Source organism: Carassius auratus, chromosome 46 (assembly GCF_003368295.1).
Source record: "Carassius auratus strain Wakin chromosome 46, ASM336829v1, whole genome shotgun sequence".
Taxonomy (NCBI): Eukaryota; Metazoa; Chordata; class Actinopteri; order Cypriniformes; family Cyprinidae; genus Carassius; species Carassius auratus.
In genome coordinates, this window is record NC_039288.1 from 17121333 (window position 1) to 17146429 (window position 25097).

Genomic DNA, 25097 nt, shown 5'->3' on the forward strand with positions numbered 1-25097 from the left:
TAACTTTTGCAATTGAGTTATTTTAGTTTTAAGTACCAGTAACAGCACTTTATTGGCAAGGCAACAATTTTTTTTTTATTGAAGTTTTATTTTTCATCTAATAATTGTATATTATTTTTACTATTTTTAGTTTAGTTAGTGATAACAACAACAACAAAAGTTCCAAAGATATAAAATAAATGTTTAATCTAATATTTATTTATTCTGGCTTTATTTTCATTACCGAACATTTTTTACTTGTGTTAGTTTGATGACACCATTGTTATTAAAAGTAGTGCGATACTGAATCTTCACAATCTAAAACTGTCAAATGATCCCACCACACCTGAAAGAACTTAAATAGCAGGGAGTTCTTAAGAAAATACATAATTTTTTCCTCATTCCTATTCTGGACACACACAGGCTTAACTGTCTCTGTGTGTACGAGAGCGTTGCGATCACTCTCACCTGTCGAGCTATGTGCTTCTATTGACTGTCTGAAGCACACAGACAGCACACAGCCTCCTGCTGTTTAGTGTCACCTGTGCAGGTAATCATAGGAAGATAAGTGGAAAATGCAGAGTCACAGTGGAATGTCCTCAGATATGCTCTCCATGACTCCTGATATCTCTTTTCTTCTCCTTGAGACTGAGGTCATCTGTGAATGATGGACAGACAGGAGTGACCCTGAGCCTGCTGGGATACAATAGCGATATACTATATTCTGAAACAGGAAGATATATGTATCAAACTGGATCTATTGTATATAAACTTACATAAACAAAAACATACTCATTTTACGTTTGTTTTAGTTAACAATAATAACACTGGTTAGCATTAATTTTATGACATTTATTATGTTATGGCAACAGTAACAAATAACAGATCAATATAAATGCATAGAGATGCTCTAGAGACTGAACTTGACTCTTTTTCACTGTCCAATCAGTTCCTGATCAAATCAAGTCTCATTTTTTTCTCATTAAATATCCTGTTTCACTCATAAATATTGCATTTTGGAAGTACAATGGGTTGTGATTGCCATTTCATGTTGACTTTTTAAATGAATGATTTGTCATTTTGTGTAACCTCTTAATGTCTCAGCCTGAAATCTGAGATTAGTTCTTGTCTTGAAATCGGCGCTGTGTTCCTCTTCAGCAGTCTGAGTTTGTCAAAGTCAGGAGCTTGTTGGAGTCCAGCTGTCTCTAGACCTGTGCTTTTGCGTTAAGAAGTGTTTAATTACTGTGTGTTTAGGTTTGCATCACAGATATTCACTGTTGAAGTGACAAGTGCTGAAGTGTGTCGACTCCATCTAGAGTTTCTGTGCAAGATGACCAAAGTATAGTAAAAGTATGACCTAGTTGTTGACTGCTATTGGGCCATCTGTTTAATCTGTTTAATGTTATTTTGCACTGTAGAAACAACCAAATGACATATCAGATGATATAACTGCTGTTTTTAGCTATAAACCACATTTTCTGTTCACAAATCTCTGTTTTATATGTATATGAAACATACAGAAAGTTGTTTAAAATTAATTATGAATAATTTAAAATAATTCAAAGTAATCTATTTGTATAATTTTGAAAGAAACATATGTAAATTAACCATATAGGAATAGTAATATTTTATTTTATTAACCATTTCTTTAGAATTCTATTTTTATTTCATGTCATTTCAAAGAAATGCGCTCATATACGACATATAGAAATAAAAATTTCTAAAGATAATTTTAAAGAAATATATGTATGAGACATGAATAGAAATGTCTTTAAAAAGATTTTAGATTTTTATCTACTTTATTTATAAATATAATTTTAAAGATAAATGTGTGTATATACAACATATAATGTGTATATAATGATTTAAAAAATCTAAATTTAGTTTTTAAATGGCATTTGTGTTTATATGTGTTTACATACAATAGAAACTCTTTTATAATGACAAGAAAGCTTCAAATAAAAAACAAATGCCACACGCATATATACCCTATACCCTAACACACACATAATATATTATAATCAAAATATTATATAGTGAAAATATAATATAATAAAAAACTATATAGATGATATAAATGTATTTCTAACAGGAAATGACTCAGTTTTAAATGCAGTATAAATCTACAGATATTACATGTTGTAAGGCCGGTTGAACACTGATCATTAGTTTAATGAAGCAACCTTGTTATCAGTTGATTAAGACTGGACTACAGTGTCGTGTAAGTTGTTAAAGAAAGATAGAAGATTTATTCCCAGTGATCTCTGCATCCTGATCCTGTCTTATAATAAAGCAGGAGATGTGGACTGAAAAGAGGAACAGAAAGAAAGAGAGAGAAAAACACACTATGAAGGGAACATAATTTGAGGTAGAGACAGCAGAGGGAAAAAATTCTTTAGGAAACAAAGGACGCTTTGTACGAAAATAAAAGAATGGCTAAAGGACAGACAGGAAGTGGCCAGGCGTGATGAGAAAGATAGACGTGGAATGAGGAAAACAGGTGTAGATGACAAGAAAAAATGGAGAAACTTTACATTATTTCACAAACTGCTGTCAGAAACACCAGTTTAGACCAGCATGAAGTTCTGTGCTCGTCCAGGTTGGTTTATGGCGGTTATACTCTCGTGTAGCCATACAGACTTCAACAGAAAAACATGGTTATGATTTAAAATATGCTGCTATTGTTGAATAAAAGTAGTACTTTATCCCAACTTTTGAATGATAGTTTAACCAGAGCAAACATCAATCCGTCCCATCAATAACTCTTTGTTTAATGATGATTTTATTGATCGTATCAATCAGGTCTGGACTCTTAAGAGAGACTTTCTCTCCTCATCTGTCTTTTTATGACGTCTCATTATCTTCGTCTTGTCAGAAGGAATCATTAACTGGCTCTAGCTGCTCTGGATTTAAAGACATCTACACCATTCGGCCTGACTGTTACACCATCTGCTCCTCCAGATGCCTCAAACAGACGTTGCTCTGAACTCTAGCTTAACACACTGGCTAGACTAAACTAAACTAAGCGCTAAGACGTTATACGGCCCATCAATGGCTGCTGGAATGGCATAGGGTTATTCCTTATTATGAGTTCATATGCAGCCAAAAAGTATATTCAGTTATTTTTGTATACTCAAGTCATTCCAAAACCTTCCTCTGTAGTAGTCAGCTGCAAATATGACTTGACCCCAAAAAAATTCTAACAAAACATTTCTCAGTGGTTTACAGTAGTATTAAATGTACTTAAAAACATACTAAAAGTTTACCAAAATTTTTACTCCAAGAAAGGCCCTGTTTTCAAAATGGGGTCCTTAAAATGACCAATACTCCTTTGTATTCCTCCGAGAATATCATGGTCAGCAAATCACTTGGAAGTGGTTTTGGCACTGTGGGTAGGTTGTCAGGGTTTTTGTACTATCACTTTGTTTTATGTTTTGTTTCTTGTGTCTAGTGTCAGTACATGGCTTTGTTAATTGTTTTCTCGGCCATGTGCTCCTTTAACCCCTCCTCCTTGTTTCCTTTTTACCACACCCTCTTGTTAGCCTGGTTAGTCTTATTGTGCTCACCTGTCCCTCATGTATTTTCTTCCCTATTTATAGTGCCCCTTACCCTTTTGTGTTTGCTGGTTCATGATCATTCTCACCCCCTCTGTCTCTGGATGTGGCTGAATATGTGTCCGTGTCTCCTTGTCTGGTTGGTCTTGTGCCCTTGTCTAGTCGGTCTTGTGCCCTTGTCTAGTCCTTGTAGTTCTATGTTTTTGTCTTGCTCCTTATTTTAATAATTTAATGTGTTTTTTGTGGAGCATTGGTTCTACCTACCTGGCACTTGGTCTGTTTCAGAGTCCGTGGTCAACAAGTGCCTGAGCTCTGCTCTATGGGCCCTTGTGTTCTTCATCAGCCTGGTTTTGCTGCCCCCTCTGTTGCCAAGTATTCTGCCAGTTGTTTCCTGAAGCTTTCCTAGTGGCCTCGCCTAGCTGTTCCTGTTTACTGTTTTCCTGTTGTGCTATCTATTGTTCACTTCACTACCCTCTTGTATCAGTCTGTTTTGTCAATAAAACCTTATTACCTCACACTGCAATTGGGTCCTCCCTCTTAGATCCCTGACATAAGAGCTAAATTCCTGCTGCAAAATTATATCCGCATCTCCATAAAGCTTGTCAGCAGATGGAAGCATCAAGTGCTACAAAATCTCCTGGTAGATGGCTGCATTGACTTTGGACTTGATAAAACATAATGAACCAACACCAGCAGACGTCACGGCACTCAAATCATCTGATTTCAGAAACTTAACACTGGACTTTGGATTCTGTGCCTCTCCAGACTCCCGACCTTGATTTCCAAATGAAATGCAAAATTTACTTTCTTCTGAAAAGAGGATTGTGAACCACTGAGCAACAGTCCAGTTCTTTTCCTCCGTACCCCAGGTGAAATCTTGAATCTGCTTTTCCTGACAATCTTCCCAAGGCTGTGGTCATCTCTGTTGCTTGTGCACCTTTTCCTACCACACTTTTTCCTTCCAGTCAACTTTCTATAAATATATTTTGATACAGCACTCTGTGAACAGCCAGTCCTTTCAGCAATTACCTTCTGTGGCTTTCCCTCCTTGTGGAGGATGTTGATGATTGTCTTCTGGACAACTGTCAAGTCAGTAGTCTTTCCCATAATTGTGGTTCCATGTTCTGAACTAGCCCAGGAGGTACCCAGTATTTATACTCATAATTAATAAAACAAATCAAGCTCAAAATGGAATATTCAAATTTTTTTAAGATATTGATTTTTTTTTATTTTCCTAAGCTGTCGTAGGAAACAGAATTAAAACAAAAAATTCTTTAAATATTTCTGTTTGTGTAATCTAGAATATACAAAATTTTAGAATTTTGATGTTAGAATTTTTTTATGTTAGAATTTTTTTAGGGTTAGGTGTTTTATTTTCATATATGCAGCCGCCTATAGTGAAAAGAAATAACTAGTGTATATACACTACTGTTTAAAAGTTTGGGGTCAGTAAGATTTTTTTTCATTATTATTTATGTGTTTGAAAGAAGACTCTTTTGCTCATCAAGGCTGTATTTATTTGATTAAAAGTAAAAGTAAAAACTGAAATATTGTGAAATATTATTACATTTTTAAATAACTTTATACTATATGAATATATTTTAAAATGTAATTTATTCCTGTGATGCAAAGCTGATTTTTCAGCATCATAACTCCAGAATTGAGAATCACGATCCTTCAGAAATCATTCTAATATGCTGATATTTTGTGCATAAAAAACAATGAATGTCTTTACTGACAGTTTTGATCAAATTAATACATCCTTGATGGATAACAATATTAGTTCCTTTAAAAAAAAAAAATTTAAACAAACAGATATTTGAAAATGTAAATGCTGAATAAAAAAAGAAATATAAATAAAAGCAAATAAATTTGAAATTTCAAATATTGAAATATATATATCTAAAAATCTAACACACACACACACACACATATATATATATATAAACTACTTATGTGCCCTCTAGAAGCTTGCGTTCTGCAAGTGAACATCGCTTGATTGTGCCATCCCAAAGAAGCACAAAGTCACTTTTACGGACTTTTAAATGAAATGTTCCCTCCTGGTGGAATGAACTCCCCAACTCAATCCGAGCAGCTGAGTCCTTAGCCATCTTCAAGAATCGGCTTAAAACACACCTCTTCCATCTTTATTTGACCTCTAACTTTAACACTCACTATTCTAATTCTATTCTTTAAAAAATCTAACTACCTTTCTAATCTTTTTGTATTCTATTTTCTTTTCAATTTTTTTGCAATTGTATATGTATGTGTGTGTGTATGTGTAAAGACCTCTAACTAACTTGCTCTATTCTTTTATTTTTTTTATTCTATCTGTTTTCTTTTTATTTATTATATTAGTTAAAATCCCATGCTACGTGTACTGTGTTAACCTAACTGTTATAGCACTTATATATCATTGCTCTTTTTGTTGTTTTTGATTGCTTCCACTGTCTTCTTCTGTAAGTCGCTTTGGATAAAAGCGTCTGCTAAATTAATAAATGTAATGTAAATGTAATTTAAAATGTAAAAAAAATTTATACCATTCAGTGACCTGTGACTAGATGTTTGATAAATTGAGTTTGATTCACTAAGAACTTTGATTCAAAGAACTCTAATAAATAAACAAGTTCAACTGATTCATTTAAAAGAACCAACTCAACAGAAAGATTCGTTTAGAGTTATTAGAGTTTAGCTCACTTGGTGAAGTTGGATATAGTTTTTCCTCTGGGTAATGATTTGGTTTAAATGCTAAATGCTAAACATGAATGTCACTGAGATTCCTGGACTGTGCATCTAGCAAACAATCCTGTTACTTTTACAATCACTTGTTTGCTTGGATCATAAAGTTAATTGTAAACCCTAAAAAAGTGGCATGTAAACCGGATTAAACCGAAACAAATTGGTGTTCCCATAGAAGCCGTGACATTTGAGGAACTGGAGCATATGAGAAGGATTTAAAGCTCAGTAGGTCTTATTAAAAGCTCTGCTGAAATCCCACTTACACAATGATGTGGCATTGCTTCAGTTTTCAACCGTACTTTGTTAAATGTGCCACTTTTCCTGCTTGTCACTGTGTACTGAGTATAGTATCTAAACTAATAGTCATGTCACTGTTGAGTGGAGCTCAAGAACTCGGATTCATGACTGACTCAAGCAACCAATAAACCACTTCCCCACTTCAGGAGTCAGATTGCACGTGACCTTTAAACCCCAGGAAGCGTTTGTGGGAGTCAGCAGCTCTCAGACCACCACTTCGTTTCCTCTTTGATTGGTCACGTCTGTGAAACTGCCGCAGCTTCAGTGTCGTGTGTGTTATTGGCAGGAGAAAATGTTCCTCGCTGCTATCAGTGGAAATTCCAGTATCGTTCACGTCTTGTTTCAATTGTCCCACATCTGAATAGGTAAACATGGTGCAAGGGCTGCTGGGAGCTTGTGCGTCAGTCACTTACACACCTTTATTACTTGTATTTGCTTTAGCTTCATGGCATTCCTCTGCCTGGGTAATAAACAAATCCCTCAGTTTGTGTGTGTGTATGTGTGTGTGCATACACACACATTCAGATCAGACTCTCAATGGGTCACATATTTTGTGGTGGTAGTTTTTAGTTGTACTGTAATATTTCTCCCCAAAAATCTATATTTGTTATTATTTATTTTAAAAAATTCCATTTTAGAATATTATTATATTTTTAATTCATGACAATTAAGCAATTTTTTCCAAAGTTCACATTATCAAAATGCATGCAGATGTTTTGTATTTTAAATTTTTGTGAATGTGAATTTCATTGTTAAAATTATAGTATGTAAAATTTATAGTATTTTTATCTAACAATAAATACAGTATTTAGAGTGTTTATTTATATATTTAAATCACCATAAATTAAATGCAAATGCAATGGTATACGTTTGACCTAAATATATCTATTTATTTAAAACTATATAAAAACAAATAATTATGTATTACTTATTCTTTGCATTTCCTCAGTCATGAGGAAAAATATTCTTGATTATTATATCACAATGCAAAAAAGATATGGTTTATTTTCTTTAAGCGCAATATGTATCCTCTTTCTTTTAATTTGGGGGTGAAATATGACCATGGACTTTTTTAAAGATTCATCCAACCTATGATGTAGCATCACTTGATAAGCATCTGTTAAATACATCTCGATTTCTATTTCCTGTTTGTGTTCCACTAGGGATTAATCAACTTTATTTAGTTTGAAATCAAATGCAGAGTTGATCCGCTGCCAGAAATCCGTTTGTCAAATGCTGATCCAACATTTATGTGCACGTGGCAGTCTGGATCCTCGAGGTGTGTGAGGGGTTATCATAAACCCACAGATTATAGTGCATTTGGGTTATGTTTAACATATATGAATCATTAGAAGATAACAAAACCATCCAGGTTGCATGACCACCTGGCTCTTTCTTGTCATTCTAAAGAACAGAGGAGATGAACTAGGGATAAATGAGATCTATACTGTGAATTCGTAATGCAAGCTTCTATGAAATGATTGTGTAACATGAATGAAGAGATGCATGCGTGGAGATCAGAGACCAGCTGTGAAACCAACACCACTGAGCTCACCGATAAAAGTAAAACAAGAGTAGAAAGTGACAATATTAATGATGTCTCACTAGTTGTGTCAAGTAAAAAAATTCACCCTATATGATATACACTACCTATAAAACCTTTAGTGCCAATATTTATTATCATTATTTTTTGGAAAATAGGACAATAAATATTACCAAAATCTTATTTTTATTATTATTATTATTATTTTATTTTTATTGTTTTTATAATAACAATGCATATTATGTTAATTATATAATATTATATTATTTTTACAATATATAATGAATGTTATATTTAAATACAATTTTAATATAAAATTATATATGCAAGAAAATAATATATATATAATTTTTACAGGTGTGTCTGAGACTGGATTAATGGCTGTAAAATCAGTTTTGCATCACAGGAATAAATAAAATGTTATAATATATCAAAATAGAAATTTTTTCTTTTTCTTTTTAAATTGTAATAATATTTCAAGTTTTCCACATTGGTCAACCACAATCAATATTACTTTTATGTATTTTTTTTTTTTTTACCTTGCTTTATTTAGAAAGCATGCTATTAAATATCAATAATGATTTATGAGTAGTTTTTATCATAAGCAAAACTTCAACCACCATATTAGCATATTGTGGATGTTTCCATGTAGTTGCAACATGCTTGCTAAGGTGTATTGAGTGCGACAGTATGTGCATTTTTGATTGTTTCAAGTCAAACGAGTTCACCCTTGAGTCACCCGATGCATCCAGTCTTCAGTGTGAGACATGTGATGACTTGACTTGAAACCAGACTGGTACAGGCTTACATGCTCTATAAACGAGTAAAGGTAAAAGTGAAGGTTAAAACACACTGACTGATCTTCTTCAGAAGAAACACTGTTCTGAGAAACGTGCGGGTGCAAGGCTAGATTAAACATGTTTGCTCTTTCTAGACAAAGCCTGCTTGATTCTGGGTTTGTATTTTGTCTTTGTGTACAAAAATACTTTGTGTTTGACTTTGCATTTCTCTGTTTTTGTCTTTTTCAGAGTGGAGGATGAAGCCATAGTGGACAGGGGAGCATCTTACATCAAAAACATGTGTGATGAAGAGGTCGAGGGTACGACACACACACACACACACACACACACACACACACACACACACACACACACACTTAAATATATAGTGGGAAATTGGATCTCCTGTGTCACAGAGATGACTTGGTATCTCTGAGAGTCTTACTTACTGTGGATTGAGTTTCACACTCACTTTCACTCACTCCTCTCTCTCTCTTCTCTCGGTCTGCTGTTTTTTTTTCCGTTTTTTTTGCATTGCTATTAGATGGTGCTTAAGGGCAGGAGAGGATTATGAGTGCTGCAGATGTAACAAAACAAAGCTGTACACGTGAAGATGTTTACTGTCTTAATCCACACACACACACACACACACACACACACACACACACACACACACACACACACTGAATCGGTTTCTACATTCAGGAGGAATTGTCTAAATATGCACAACTTCAGCAAAATGTATTTCAGTGCAAAGCCCTTTATTTAAACCCTTTTTTCAAAACACCTCAAGTGAAATGTTCACTGGTGTTGCACTGCATTGTGGGCATTTTATGATAATAATATTTAAAATGATGATAATATTAACAAAACTAGTAAATGAATTTATGCTATTATAAAGATTAGTAGTCTAAATGTATTTTTGTGTTGCAAGAAATAGGAAATCTACAAAACATGCACCTGATTTTATGTATATATATATATATATATATATATATATATATATATATATATATATATATATATATATTTAAATATATATATGCGTGGAACGTAAAGAAATAAAATATTTTTGACAAACTGTATATACTGTATATATATATATGTGTGTGTGTGTGTTTGTGTGTGTGTTATAAATTATATATAAAGTATAAAAAAACAGACATATATATATATATATATATATATATATATATATATATATATATATATATATACATATTGTATTTAATACACACCAGATATTTGATACAATATTTAAAGATAGCATATTTAAAATATCACACCCTGTTGAGTCAATTAAGCCATTTTTTTTTTTTTTATTCTAGGGTTAAATTAAATTATTGTTCTGACTCTTTCCATGCAATGTTAATAATATAGAAATGCAATAGAAATGCTAATAATAATAATTTAAGAATTTTTATGTATTTATTTAATAGTACATAATTATATACATATAAATATAAAAATTTGCAACGTCATTTTTGTGAGCATCAAAAGCAGAACAAACACACTCACAAACATGAGCATTTCACTCACTTATGCTCTTTCTATATTTGCTCCTCCCTCTCTCGTACTCACTGAACTTTGGACCTTCACATGATGCTCACTCACACACACACACACACACACACACACATCAGATAATGTTCAGACATATTTGTTTAAAGTTAACCTTGAAAAGTGAAGGATGACAGAAGTGTGATTGACGGATGGATAGCTGGCTGGCTTGATGAGCGGCTTTACTAGTTCTGTGAGTGTGTGTTTATCTTTGTTCTCTCTCTTTTTCCACTTCCTGGAGATCTTTTGCCATTTCCTGCCTGATCAGCTGCAGGACGTTTTTAACGTTTATCTTTAATCTAACAAGTGTGAGATATGGGTCACTCCTTATTGTGCGTGATTTATTAGTGCATGTTCTTCCAAAGAAAAAAAAGGGCGTAAAAATGTAACGACTTTCCTTATCAGCTAATGTCATCAAATCATTTTTTCTTATCAAAAATCCTGTTTCACTCATGCAAACATATTATGTTGTTTACATACAATTTTTAGTACTAAGCATAATTTTGTTATGCTTTTGTAATTTCTATTAGTTTATATGTTTATTTTAAATATTTGTATTCAGATTTCATTTATTTGTATTTTAGATTTATTATGGTTTTAGTAATGTTAGGACTTTCAGTTTTCAAATTTTTATTTGTGTTTGTTAAAGTTTTTCATCTTAATGTAATTTATTAAACTGAAATCAGTAATTTTGAGTTTATTTCAGTTGACAAAAACAATTTGTGATTAGTTTTAGTTTAGTTGATGATAACAGCTCTGCATCACATCGTGCCAGTTATTATCTGCGTGAAGTAGAATTTGAAGCATGTGATCTTTCATGGCCTTTTCTCTGTGTGTGTGTGTGTGTGTGTGTGTAGGTCATCACACAGTCTACATTGGAGTTCACGTGCCTAAGAGTTACCGTCGCCGTCGCCGACACAAACGACGATCCAATCACAAAGAGAGGAGGGAGCGTTTGGCGGAAAACGGGGGTGACAGATCAGACACAGAGACTGCAGACGATTCGTCCTCCAGCATCCTCAAACCACTCAGTAAGAGAGAAATGAAGACAAACTACCGTCCTGCACTCAGTTCACTGCTCTATGTGCTGTCAGTATGATCCCAACAGTATTTGTTTTGCCATTTCCTGCCCAAAACCTCCAAGCCTTGAAGTCTAATGAAAAAAAAAGCTATGTTTGCCAAACTTAAGTCATTATTTGCTGCTAATCTTCTCTTCTGCTGAAGCTCGTTTTTTCATCTATCCTGCTTCAGATGAACTCCGGTGGGAGAATCTGTCAAAAACAAGACTGGATCATATTTCACCACAAAATATCACACCGCTTTAAAGAGGATGAAGCGTAATTTAGGAACATTAAAACTATATTTCCATGAAGATTAAGCACATTTTCGCCCCGAATGTCATTAGTTAAAAAAATAGAATAAAATCCCAATTCTTTCTTTCTTTCTTTTCTTTCTTTCTTTCTTTCTTTCTTTCTTTCTTTCTTTCATTTCTTTCTCTCTCTCTCTTTCTTTCTTTCTTTCATCTCTCTCTCTCTCTTTCTTTCTTTGTGTTTTAAATAAAGTAAATTATTAAAGGAATTATTGATAATTATTATGAGCATTATTTAAAAAAAAATATTTAAATCATATTAATATATTTCACTACATATTATTAAAATTAATTTAGATTCATGTTATTAAGTATATATTACAATAATTAAAATTAGTATATAATTAGTGTATTATTAAAACAGTTAGTATATAATTACAATTATCAAGCGTTTGTATGTCATGCTAGTATTGGTGGTATAAAATAATATTATTTATAATATCATGAATAATTATCTAGTAAAAATCTCTATAATTTTTTTTTCCATACTTTATTTTATTTTATTTTATTTTACATTTAGGAGTAAAATGGATTATAAAATTCACCCTGGCAATAAATGGTAAAAAAAAGGCACATTTAGACGTGTTGTGCTAGATGTGCTAGGTTCTTGCATTTCAAGTCTACAGTCACATAAATTATATTATTTTTATTATTATTATTATTAAAAAAATATGATTAAATTACTTCAGAAGACTGTCTTGCTCAAGTCATGTTGACGGCTTTTATTAATCTTTTTACAGTACTTTTTAGGATTCACCATCCATTTTCCTTGTATTTAACACAACAGCTCAGACATCTCATTCTGTTTTTCACAAAAGAAATAAATCAATAAAAAATCTGCAAGCCATTCCTAATCAGATGAAAATCTTCACAGATATTTCCCAGGCCTTTATCCATTAAAATAGTGCCCGTAGAGTCCGAGCCAGATAAAGCGGCGCTCACAGTCTCAGTTAAAGGTCTTTTTGGGTGTTAATAATCTCTGCTAATCAGTGACATGGCTGAAAAGGCAAAGCATAGAGCTAAACAAGTGCATAGTCACCTTTATCTGTGCTTATCCGCAGTAAACCCGCTCCACCTTTCCATCGCGCACTCCTGGTGTAGATCCTGTGAGAATCACACATTTCACAGACATTAAGTCTCTGGGTTAAACTAACAAACACATTTCTCACATAAATAGTGTGTACGGCTTCTCAAGGCCTGGATTTGTGGCTGGATTTAGCTTCGGCAGTCAGCAGACCGCAACAATGCCTCTAGTTAAAGTATATGCTTGTGGTATAATGGGTCTATCTATCTATCTTTACCTTTAAGAGGCATTGCCTGTGCAGAAAATTGAGTATTTGTGATGTAAAAGTGTACACTACATACAATATTGCAGTTATGAGAAACGCTGACAGGCTTTTTTTTTTAAACTAGGCTTCCTCATACACAGTTTCACATCTGAAATTGAGATGCAGGTCAGTTAGCTTTCGCAACACTCTCTATTTCTGTTTGTCCAGGAAATGAGTCTCACATGCTGACCAGTTTTTGGGTGTAACACACTTCATATTTACAAGAAAGCTCATTCATGTTGATGTTATGTAACACCTATGAAGGAAATAACCTGTGATTTCTATTACAGTCACACCTTAAGCAGACAGAGTGCTATTGTCTTCTATTGTCTATCTGTCGTTTGGTTAAAATTGCTAGTCTGTTTAGGTCAGCAGGCCTCTCTCACCCCTGGCTTGCTGTTTTCTCGTCAGTTTCATCTGCTGCAGAGAGGATTCGCTTTATTTTGGGGGAAGATGACAGCGGCCCTCCTCCGCCGCAGCTCTTCACTGAACTCGACGAGCTCCTCGCCGTTGACGGACAAGAGATGGAGTGGAAGGAAACGGCCAGGTAAAGTGGAGAAACACCCAGAAACATTATAAACAGAAGACTGGAAGATTAGATACCGAAGCAATCTCCATTTCAATCCATGTCGCATTTTTTTACCAGTGTTGACACAAGGGGCGCTACAATGGGTATTAAAGGAGTCATGATTTAAGATATAGCATTTGCCTTTATCTTTTTTGATATATAAGAGGTCTTTGAACCATTAAAACATACCCAATTTTCATAGCTCAAAACAACCTCCTTGTTATAAACAAAGAATTCATCATGCTCCAAAAGTTGATTGGATATTGTGGGATTTTTCTCATCACAAAGGTTGAATAGATTTGCATATGACCGCCTCTAGAGCAAGACATCAACCAATAGTTATACACCTTCACACTCTAGAGGCCCCGCCCACTGGCATTATATATATATATATATATATATATATATATATATATATATATATATATATATATAGGGTTATCATATATATATATATATATATATATATATATATATATATATATATAATAATAATAATATAATATTAAGTTTATTTTATATAGCGCCTTTCTCAGACCCAAGGTCGCTTTACATAGAAATAGAATAACAAACATAATAACAGAATAAACAGATTAACATTACATAGGAAACATAAGAATTAGTAATACAAACAGTAATACAACAAAACATACAGTAAATGGATTATAAATTGTATGAGGAGAAGTGATCATTAAACAGAAATGTCTTGAGATGCGTTTTGAAGAAAGGAAGAGATGAACAGTTACGAAGAGGTTGTGGGAGGGAGTTCCAGAGTTTTGGGGCCAGGGCACTGAAAGACCTACCACCCACGGTGGAAAGTCTAGTGCGGGGAATAACAAGAAGGTTTTGGTCGGAGGATCGGAGTGAACGGGAGGGGGTGTATGTAATCAGGAGGTCACAGATGTATGGAGGAGCGAGGTTATGGAGAGCTTTGAAGGTGAGTAGTAGTACTTTGTATTTAATCCGGGACGGGATTAATGTGTGTGTGTGTGTGTGTGTGTGTGTGTCTGTATGTATAAGGGCTGGATATAATTAATTTTTGATTCCAATTTAAATGTTGATAGTTCAAAAGATGAATTGAAGTCAAAATGTAATTATATAATTGTAAAGTTTGTATAATAACTTTATTGTTATAAAGTTATATTGGGTGGAATTTCAGTTTCTGTATACAAATGAGTTAATTTTAACCTTCTGTATTATATTAATGTAGAACGAGCTGGCTTTATTTTACTGCATTTGTAAAAAAAAAAGTGCCATGTACTAGAGGGCTGCATTGGGATTGAGTCCCGTCGGGTCCCGCGGGACCCAATGCAAATCTTGCGGGGGCGGGCGGTTTGAATTTTGCTGCGGGTGGGAATGGGCGGCTAAAAAAAACACAGCGGGATAGGGAGGTTGCCTAGCGACATGATGGAGAAGATGTAAATAGATGATGTAGAAAAGAACCTAATGTTATTTATTAGTGTTGTTTTTTGAGCACAGCCCCTCGTTGCCATTTGTTAATTAGGTCAAGAGGCGTGATGATGCCAGTGTTATTGAGCAGGCTGCCTAAGTTTGAATGTTTTTATTCTTATTTGTATTTTTCAAACAGAATACCTGCGACATTTGGCTAATAATTGTAAAACTGTTTTTCATGTAGCCTAGTTTATCATATTATGTATATTTTTTTTGCAAAGCAGTCTATTTTTATGTGCAAAGTTTTTGATAAAAAACTTTTTTTTTTTTTTACATGCAGGCCAGGAAACGAAACAAACAACCTCATGAATCTCTTTAATAATATCAATACAAATACGTGTTTTTTTTTTCCCTGCGGGACGGGAGAAGACACAAAATCAATGCATCTCTATTATTGTGCGGGAATAAATTCTCAGAGTTTTGCGGGTGCGAGCGGGAGAGGACATACATATTGCGGGAGCGGGCGGGAGTGTAACACATACGTTGCGGGAGTGGGCTCTACCATGTACTGTACATAATATGTATCAAAAATAATCAATATTAAATCGAAACGCAAGCTTGTGATTCGAATCGTGAAGTTTGTGTCAATACCCTCCCCTAATTTAAATATTGTGCAAAAATCTTTATTTTATGTGTATTATTTTTATTAACCTTTGTTTTAACAATAATAAAAATAAAAAAATCCAGACCATGACCCCTGCAATCTTCCACTGTCATAGAATAACACATTTTTTCACACATTATTCCTATGTAGTATTAAAAAATATGAATCTCGCATACTATTTAGGCAAAATATAAGCAAATTGGAATGTAATTGTTGTCTTAATTCAGAATATCATGTTATCATGCTGTGCATATCTTCATATCACAGAAGCAGTAAAATCACATTTATAGCGCTTTAATACAGAATAAACTTTGCAGACTTGACAAATTCAATTTCTGCTCTAAAAGACAGCGGAGTCATTATTCAGCTCGAGTCAATTCAGTTTTGATTCACTTCAGTTCAATACCAGTGTAAATGTTTTAATTATGAATGAATCCGGTTCAGCTATAAGCAGCTCTACTGAAGAAAATTGTCCGGTCAGTTCAGTGTTGACTTGATTTGATTCAATAACTGTGTCAAGAAAAATATGTCAATTATGAACAAATTTGATTCAGCTTTGAAGACAAACCCTCGCAGTTCAGTTCACCAGAAATGATTTCCTGATTTCAGCTAACTTCACTTTTTCCAGCTGTTTTGTCCTCAGATGGATATGTAGGTCAGATATTCACGCTTGAAGGGGGGAGACCTCTGCTAAAACAACACTCGCCTCATTCGCCAGGTGCTCATGATTGTGGAGCGCCACTTGTCCGTTCTTAGGATTTCACACATTCCTGACTGCATGCGCCGCTCACGTATGCTATTAGACAAGCGCTTGACCTCCAGGATAAGGGTCAAGCACAAATCTGCAACGAATAACACGAAAGCAAAATGCATGTGATCTAAAGGAGAGGTGCATGCTAACATTGTTTCGTCACTTTCAGGAATAGAACACTCCACCAAAAAAAGACTCACCCTCATTTACTCATGCATGTTCCAAACTGTGTTTTTTTTCTTCTTTTTTTCTATTTTTTTTTACAAGCAAACAACATGAAAGTAGGAAATAGAGACAAAATTGTGATGATTTACTGTTATACTGTTGATCTTGGGCCAGAGACAAAGCAGCTTTAATCTGCTCCAAGTAGTTTTGATTTCCTTTGTGTGTTGAGTGATTGATGAGCTGCAGGTCTTTTCCTGTCATGAACGTATTGACTGAGCAGCACACACACACACACACACACACACACACACACACACACACACACACACACACACAAAATTAGGCCTTGCTAATGAAACTTTGTAAAATCATGTTTATGAATCATTCTATGAAAAATAGATAGAAATAGAAAAAAATTCAATTTTCTAAAGTTGATAAAAAAAACAAATTCCTCATAATCGACAGGGAGGAACATGATTTGAATATGTTATATTTGGCTAATCTTGTCCAACCTGAAAAATAAATGAGCAATGTTAATGCTGTCACTCCCTTTTCATTATCACATTTAAACTAATATTTCACTGCTGTTTTGAGGGAAATAATAGTGTGGCGCAGGATAAAAACTTTGGTTTTTGTTCCGTTTTATGTTTCATTTAGTTTCAACGTGATGCAGTATAAAATAGTATATTTAATTGAATATGTTTTTGATTCATTTTAAATTTAAGTGCATATAACAGTCAATAGTAGGTTTTTGTGTTGAGTTCACTTCATCCAATGCTGTGGACACAAATGGTGCTCCATTCATGCAGCGACTCTTATATACTGTATTTTTCCTTGGATTTGCATGTTCCAGATTTACATGTTAAGAGCTACATGGATCATGTTCAAATGAAACCATTTGCAAACAAAGAGCCCAGTGTGTTCACATGTGTGCATGTGTGTTAGAGGTCCCAGAGTCCCCATGGTTCTCTGGGTTCACCTGTGTCTCAGGTAAAATATCAAAGCCACAGGCCGCTGTGTGTGTGTCTATCACTTTTGTCTCGGGATCATACCAATGCTTGGCTAAACTCAGCTCAACATCCTTTCTGCACAAGATTACAGCGCTATAAAGGATATCTGTGTGCTTATGTATCGTTTCTCTGAGACCAAGCAGAGTAAACTAAAAACACAGCAGCAGAGCTTTAAGAAGCTTTTTCTTTCTTATTTTACATTAGAAAGCTTTTAGTTAGTTGGCAGAAAGGCAAATATAAGGTCTTCATAAAATGTGTTATACTATGTATATGTCATTGCAAGCATAAAGTACATTACAAAACATTATTGAGGTGGTACCATGGTACAGAGATGGTAAAACCATGATAAATTAATCAATGTTTACAGTATTCATGTAAATCACTGTTCAAGTTTTGGGTCGGATTTGCAAATGTTTTTGAAAGAGTCTCTTCTGCTCACCAGGGCTGCATTTATTTGTTAAAAAATACAGTAAAATCAGTAATATTGTGAAATATTATTACAATTAAAAAATTACTGTTTTCTATTTTAATATAGGTTAAAATGTAATTTATTCCTGTGATCAAAGCTGTATTTTCTGCATCATTACTCCAGTCTCCAGTGTCACGTTTTTTTCAGAAATCATTCTAATACGATGATTTACTGCTCAAAAAACTTTTTTTTTATTATTATTATCTATATTGAAAACACTTGTGCCACTTCATGTTTTTGTGAAAACAATATTTTTCAGCATTCTTTGATAAATAGAAAGTAAAAAAAAAAAAACATTTATTTGAGACAGAATTTTTTTTTTAAGATTAACTGTCTTTACTGTCACTTTCAATCTGTTTAATGCATCTTTTCTTTGAAAAAACAGTAAGAAAACCGTACTTCAAAGAATGCTACATCATAGTAGCATTCTTTGGTAGAGGTTCTTCAAGACACATAGTAGATGACCAAAATTAACATAGAAACATGACTTTACCATAAAATATGCCAAAAACATGTTCATCTGCACCATGGTAAACCCGGTATTATGATGCTAAATGTTCAAAAGAGGTCCATTGCCATTGTACACATCAGAAAACATTGCATTACCTAAAACATTACCTATTGCATGCCCCTAAAACATGTCTTTTTTTTTAAGTGAACTGAAGTAATTTCAGTGCTTTAAATATTGTTTAGTCGCTGTCAGTACGTTTATGTGTTGTGTGTGTTTTCCTCAGATGGATAAAGTTTGAGGAGAAGGTGGAGAAGGGTGGAGAACGGTGGAGTAAACCTCATGTAGCCACTCTGTCTCTACACTCGCTCTTCCAGCTGAAAAACTGCATCGAGAAAGGAACAATCAAGCTGGACATGGAGGCCAACTCACTTCAGCAGATCGTCGGTAAAAACACTCTTCAGTGTATGATCCAGCACTCTTAGAAATAGAGGTTCTTCAAGACACATTTATAGCTATATAGGGTTAGGGGTTAAAACAAATATTCAAACCAGTGTTTTAGTTTCTGGATTCATTAAACATGGTCTCTGCAAGTCTTAAAAAATTACATTAGATCCATTACATATTTTTAACACACTACACATGCAAGTTTACAGTCAAGCAAGCTAACTAATCGAGAGAGTTGTTTCAGGTTGTTCATATACATGAAATAGTCCTATAAAAAAGGACAAAAAGTAAAAAAGATTAATTGGCATTTTATATCATATTTCTTAAAGTGAAATGATTAAATGATAAACTTTTTTTTTTTTTTCAAAATTTTTAATAATTTCTATTTATTTTTTTTATAATTTGATATTTTTAATAAAACTCAGTTGTGTAAATTAGAGTGTTTTCTACAGTTTTTTAGTATTTGCGAACCAAAAGTAAAAAATAATAATTGGCATTTTAATTCTAATAATTTTATTTTCATTATTTTTCTATAATTTATTTATTTTTAATTAAACTTGCTTAATTAGTGTTTTCTACTGTTTTATTCATAGTATTCATTTGTGGTGAAATAAATGTACAAAAAAGAAGAAGAATTGGCATTTTATTTCTTCTTTCTTGTAGCAAAATTCTTAGTTAAGTGCTACATTAATTTTTATAGAATTTATTTATTTTAATAACATTTCATTGTGTCCCCTTCCATTCATTCCTATTTATTTAACATTCCATTTTTTCCATTATTTGGTCTTAAATTCAAAGTTACTTTCCTAAAACCTGCTTTAAACCGGAAACCATCAGAAACCCTGCTTAAAGCCCCAGTACATGAGATGTGTGTCTGTCTTTCAGAAATCATCACTGACAGTCAGATTGAGAGCGGCCAGCTGAAGGCCGATCTGAAGGAGACGGTCATTTACACTTTGCTGCGGAAACATCGCCACCAGACCAAGAAGTCCAACCTGCGTTCGCTGGCAGACATCGGCAAAAGCGTGTCGAGTGCAAGTCGTCTGTTCGGGAGCCAGGAGAACGGTAACACAGCTGCCACATCAACCCTCTCTCTTACACTCTATCGCTTTCCACATCTCTCCTCTCGCTTTCAACACAGCATCTATCATCCATCCATCCATCAGCAGCATCTCTCGCTCGGTTTACAAGAGGTTGCATTCACAGCAGATGTCTTGTGGGTAAAACAGTTTTAGTGGGTAACTAGTTAACTTAAATTCATCATGAAAACTGAGCCTTTTTTCTTTGTTAATTCACTTAGTCTCATTGTGATTCTTCGGTTCACATTATTTAAAGAATAACATGTTTCTTATCATAAATCTTTCATCAAAAACTTTGCTTTTGAAATGACTTTCCTTTTCTGCTGACATCATCCTTTTATTTTAGCTCCTCCCCTCAGCTTCCGTACAGAGACACATTTCATCAGATCCGTTCTGTATTCTGCATGTTTTACATGGAAGAACATCTCATTATAAAAGGGGAACATGTGTCTTGTTTTGACTTTAGTGTTGAAGAACTAGAAACTAGTTCTAGAAAATGTTGCCTCAACGTCAAGAATTGTATAGATCAGATGTTTCATAATATTGAAGCTTTTTTCTAGAAACAGTGTCTTTGTTGTAAGGCCGCTAAATGGCTGTTTTTACTGTACTGGGCATGTAAGTTTACAGTCAAGCAAGCAGAGGGAATAATCAAATGCTCTCTTGTGCACATGCATGGCATTTGAAATCCTTTCTATTTATTTATTATTTTAGGGAATTGTTGTGGATTAAAAAAAAACAATTATATATATATATATATATATATATATATATATATATATATATATATATATTGTTTCTTGTAGCCAAATTCTTAGTTAAATGATAAATGTATTTCTATTTTATTTTAATAATTCCTCAATATTTGAAATTATTTTTAATTAAATTCATATATTTGACATTGAACTATTTAACAGTTAAATTAAAATATTAACTAACTAAAATTAACTATTTATTCATATATATATATATAAAAAATTTTTTTCGTTTTCACGATTATTTTTTAAACAAGCTTAGATTCAAAGCAGCTTCCTCAACACCGGTTTCTCCTGTTTCAGAAATATTCTGTTCTCTCATGAGATTTCATTGTCTTTTCAAAACTGTGCTTGGTTTTCCTAAATGATGTCTGTTTATATTTTTATGTAATGCTCCAACTGAATTCTGAATCCGCTCTTTGAACCAGACTTGTACTGGATTTCTCTGCTCTAATGCTTTCTTTTCTTTTCTCTCTTCCCTGTCTCTCGTCCCTCCTCCGTGTCTTGATTGACATGCATGCGCTCTGTCTTCCTGTCTCTCTGTGTGTGTGTGTGTGTGTGTGTGTGAAGCGCGCAGTCCTCTCGATCACTCTGTGCCTTGCTTTGCCAACTTTGATCCCGACGAGCAAATTCAGATGCAGAGAAGCAACAGCATGGGACTTCTCTGTAAGTCTGTAGCTGAAGATTCAGACCGATTCATGCTAGATGTGCTCCGCTGTGAGTCTACAGATGGAGAATTACCCTGTAGTCTGGTTCTCTTTAAAAGAGCAGCTCTAGTCGACTGTAAATCTGCAGATAAAGACAAAAATGTATCATTTTGTATGTGTACAATAATGAATATATTGAGACGTAGATGTTGTTGTATTTTCCACATAGTGTTTTAGCATTTGAGCAGCTGATCAGTGTTTGACCTTTGACCTTGTGTGACCTCTGCAGGTAGTCCGACCACGGCCCATCGTAACCTGACCTCCAACAGCCTGAACGATCTCTCAGTCAAACCCGAGAAAGACCAGGTACTGTGACGTGTGTTTCTGTGCAGATGTAAGAGTAGCAGTTTCCCACATGTGGAAGTATATATTCATTCTGCAAGAAGAATATTATTGGGCCAGGGTCAAAATAATAATATATAATAATTACTGATATACAATGAATGAATGAATTAAGTCTTGAATTTTCACACCGAAATTGCTAGTAAATTTCAGAAATATTTACAAAAAATTTGCAAGCCACACATATAAATCGTATTATTCTCAGTGGTTATTCTCGTTAGATTAAAAAAATATATTATTTTGTTTTTTATATTTTAATTATTTAAAATATAACAATTTAATATATATGATATCAAGTATTTTAAATGTATAATATATTATTATTATTATTTATAATGTAATCCTTATTTCTATGTATTTTTGTATTTTATTTGTAATTATATTTCTATATTTGTTCATTATTTTTAATTAAACTCAGTTATGGAAATTAGAGTGTTCTCCACTGTTTTGGTATTTAGCCTCCAAACTACTTTTATAATGATATATTATTAATATTTGAAATATTAAAAACACATATAATAATGATATTTAAGTTAATAAATATTATAATAAATAAAAATACAAGTGACTCATATTTCAAATATATAGTAATGCATATTTATTTTAAATATTAAGAATTATTCTCATTATTATTTACATTGAACTAATATTAATAATAATTGTTTTTATTTTATTTTATAAAAAAATAAATTTTATTATGCTAGTAAGAATCATTGCCAAATGTGCTTAAATGAAACAAAAGTAATGTCTTAATGGTTTTAAAATAGGCTTTATTTTCTTAACAGGTATTTTGTAGTGATTTATATTAGCCAGGTGTGTTTTTGTGTGATTCTCCCACCAAGCGTTTATTTCAGACTCGACTGATGCCTGTTTCTCTGGTGGGAAGTTTGTTTAGGAAGGTTTCAGCCCTGGGTGTGACATCTCTAGGATGGGAATAAGTGTAAAAGGACAAAACCTCTTTTTCAAACACAGTAGCACACAATAGAAACTCAGTGGCTCTCTTTCACACGAGGACAAACCTGAGCCGCTGTCGTCAGTCGTGTCAATATTTGTGGATTAGTGGAAGAGCCTTGTCAGTCGCACAGAGCTCTTGTTGTGTATAATTCACGCTACTGCAGTAATTATACTGATAATCTCAAATCTGCCAAACAACAAACATTACACACACACATAATCACACAAGGCCTCTTTTGTGTCTGTGTGTGTTCAGGCTCATCCTAGTGTTTATCACTAATGAAATGCTTTTGTTCATTTCCACGCTGCTTGAATCTTATCAGACTTTTATATTACTGAAATATGACCTAATAAATATGAATGCTTTATTAAATGTATTTGATTGTAGCTTTTTCTGTTTTTATGGTGTTTATGTGAAAGAAATAGACAGTAGGTTTGAATATGGGTCAGAGCAGACAATATATAGTGAACAACTTTATGCTTCCATTGTAAATGTGTTGCTTTAAATATGCTTTCAATATATATAAAATGATTTATTTTATGTGGTAACTGACTGCATGCAACAGAAATATTAATGCATGCAACTAAAGATAAAAAAAAATGTATTTGATATAAAGCTGAGATAAGGTAAATATACGTTTTAGATGAAAAGCGTAAACAAAGATTGAATTAAAATATAAGCTATATAAATATATAATATAAAAACATAAGTTGAAGTATTAAAATTACTCAAATTAAAACTGTAATTAAAACAAAGTAGAAATTGAAATATTTGAGAGAAACGAAAAATAATAAAAATATCAAATACACATTAAAAAAATAAAACAAAACATAATTCAAAATTTTAAATACATGAATGCTTAATATTTTTTAAATATTAAAATGTTAATTAATTTATTAATTTATCAGCCTCCAGTTACTCTACTATATTAAATATTTCAATTTGTTAATTCCGATGATTTGTTTATCTTTTTATGGCTGTTGTCATTGTTTTATAGCATTTACATTTAGTTTTTTTAGCAGATGCTTTTATCCAAAGTGATTAATGAAGAAATAACATCACAAGCTATTTATTATCCTGTAATTAACCAAGTTAATTTAGTAAAAAAAAAATCTTAATCTTATGGTTTCTTTTTCTAGTTGCATAATAAGTTCATGAAGAAGGTTCCCCGGGATGCAGAAGCATCAAATGTTCTGGTCGGCGAGGTGGACTTTCTGGACGCTCCCTTCGTGGCGTTTGTGCGTCTTCAGCAGGCCGTCATGTTAGGAGGACTCACTGAGGTTCCTGTTCCCACACGGTAAATTACTCTGGAGGAATATAGCATTGCATCACTTGCTCACCAGTGGATCCTCTGCAGTGAATGGGTGCCGTCAGAATGAGAGTCCAAACAGCTGATAAAAACATCACAATAATCCACAAGTAATCCACATCACTCCAGTCCATCAGTTAACATCTTAAGTAAAAAGCTGTGTGTTTGTAAGAAACAAATCCTTCATTAGGACGCTTTTAACTTCAAACCGTCGCTTCTGATCAAAATATAGTCCATAATCCATAATAATGCTTCCTTCAGGGAAAATGTCCATCTCCTGTTGTCCTCTCAAACCAAAATACTCTGACATAGTTGTATTTGCAACTGTTTTGGACTGTTTTTGCCTTGTAAACAGTACAGATATCTCTCCTGATTCAGAAGAGATGGTTATTTCAGTAGAGAAAGCAATATTATCAGTCGATGATCTGTATTTTAGCAGGAAGCAGTGGTTTGAAGACTTACTGAAACACCTTAATGGTTGATTTGTTTCTTACAAACATGCAGTTTTTCACTTTTACAAGATGTTAACCGATGTACTGGATTGGTGTGGATTACTTGTGATGTTTTTATCAGCTGTTTAGACTCTCATTCTGACGGCACCCATTCACTGCAGAGGATCCATTGGTGAGCAAGTGATGAGATCTGATGAAAAACAAAAACTCATCTACTTCTTGGATGCCTGAGGGTGAACACATTTTCAGCAAATGATCATTTTTGGGTGAAGTATCCCTTTAAAGCTGTGTAATTCATTAATCCACTACTATAGTAATAACAGTATCTATTTGTATTGGTAGCTTCCTTTTTATTCTGCTGGGGCCCAAAGGAAAGGCCAAATCATACCATGAGATCGGACGTGCCATCGCCACGCTCATGTCTGATGAGGTGTGTGTA

General features: G+C 33.5%; 1 protein-coding gene across 7 annotated transcripts in view; it reads left to right on the top strand.

Moving 5' to 3' along the window:
- The window catches only part of LOC113064403 (electrogenic sodium bicarbonate cotransporter 1-like), a 44400-nt gene that overhangs the window by 2409 nt on the left and 16894 nt on the right, over nucleotides 1-25097 (top strand). For 4 of the 7 annotated variants that reach the window (XM_026235202.1, XM_026235206.1, XM_026235203.1 and 1 more), the window contains exons 2-10: nucleotides 9141-9211; nucleotides 11309-11482; nucleotides 13560-13695; nucleotides 18902-19062; nucleotides 19948-20127; nucleotides 21464-21559; nucleotides 21830-21906; nucleotides 24037-24194; nucleotides 25001-25088. In XM_026235202.1, coding sequence (XP_026090987.1) covers nucleotides 9141-9211; nucleotides 11309-11482; nucleotides 13560-13695; nucleotides 18902-19062; nucleotides 19948-20127; nucleotides 21464-21559; nucleotides 21830-21906; nucleotides 24037-24194; nucleotides 25001-25088 — 1141 coding nt within the window. Of the gene's footprint in view, nucleotides 1-9140; nucleotides 9212-10492; nucleotides 10645-11308; nucleotides 11483-13559; nucleotides 13696-18901; nucleotides 19063-19947; nucleotides 20128-21463; nucleotides 21560-21829; nucleotides 21907-24036; nucleotides 24195-25000; nucleotides 25089-25097 lie in introns of those variants that run through there. The other 3 variants (XM_026235205.1, XM_026235207.1, XM_026235209.1) reach the window with 2 other exon arrangements.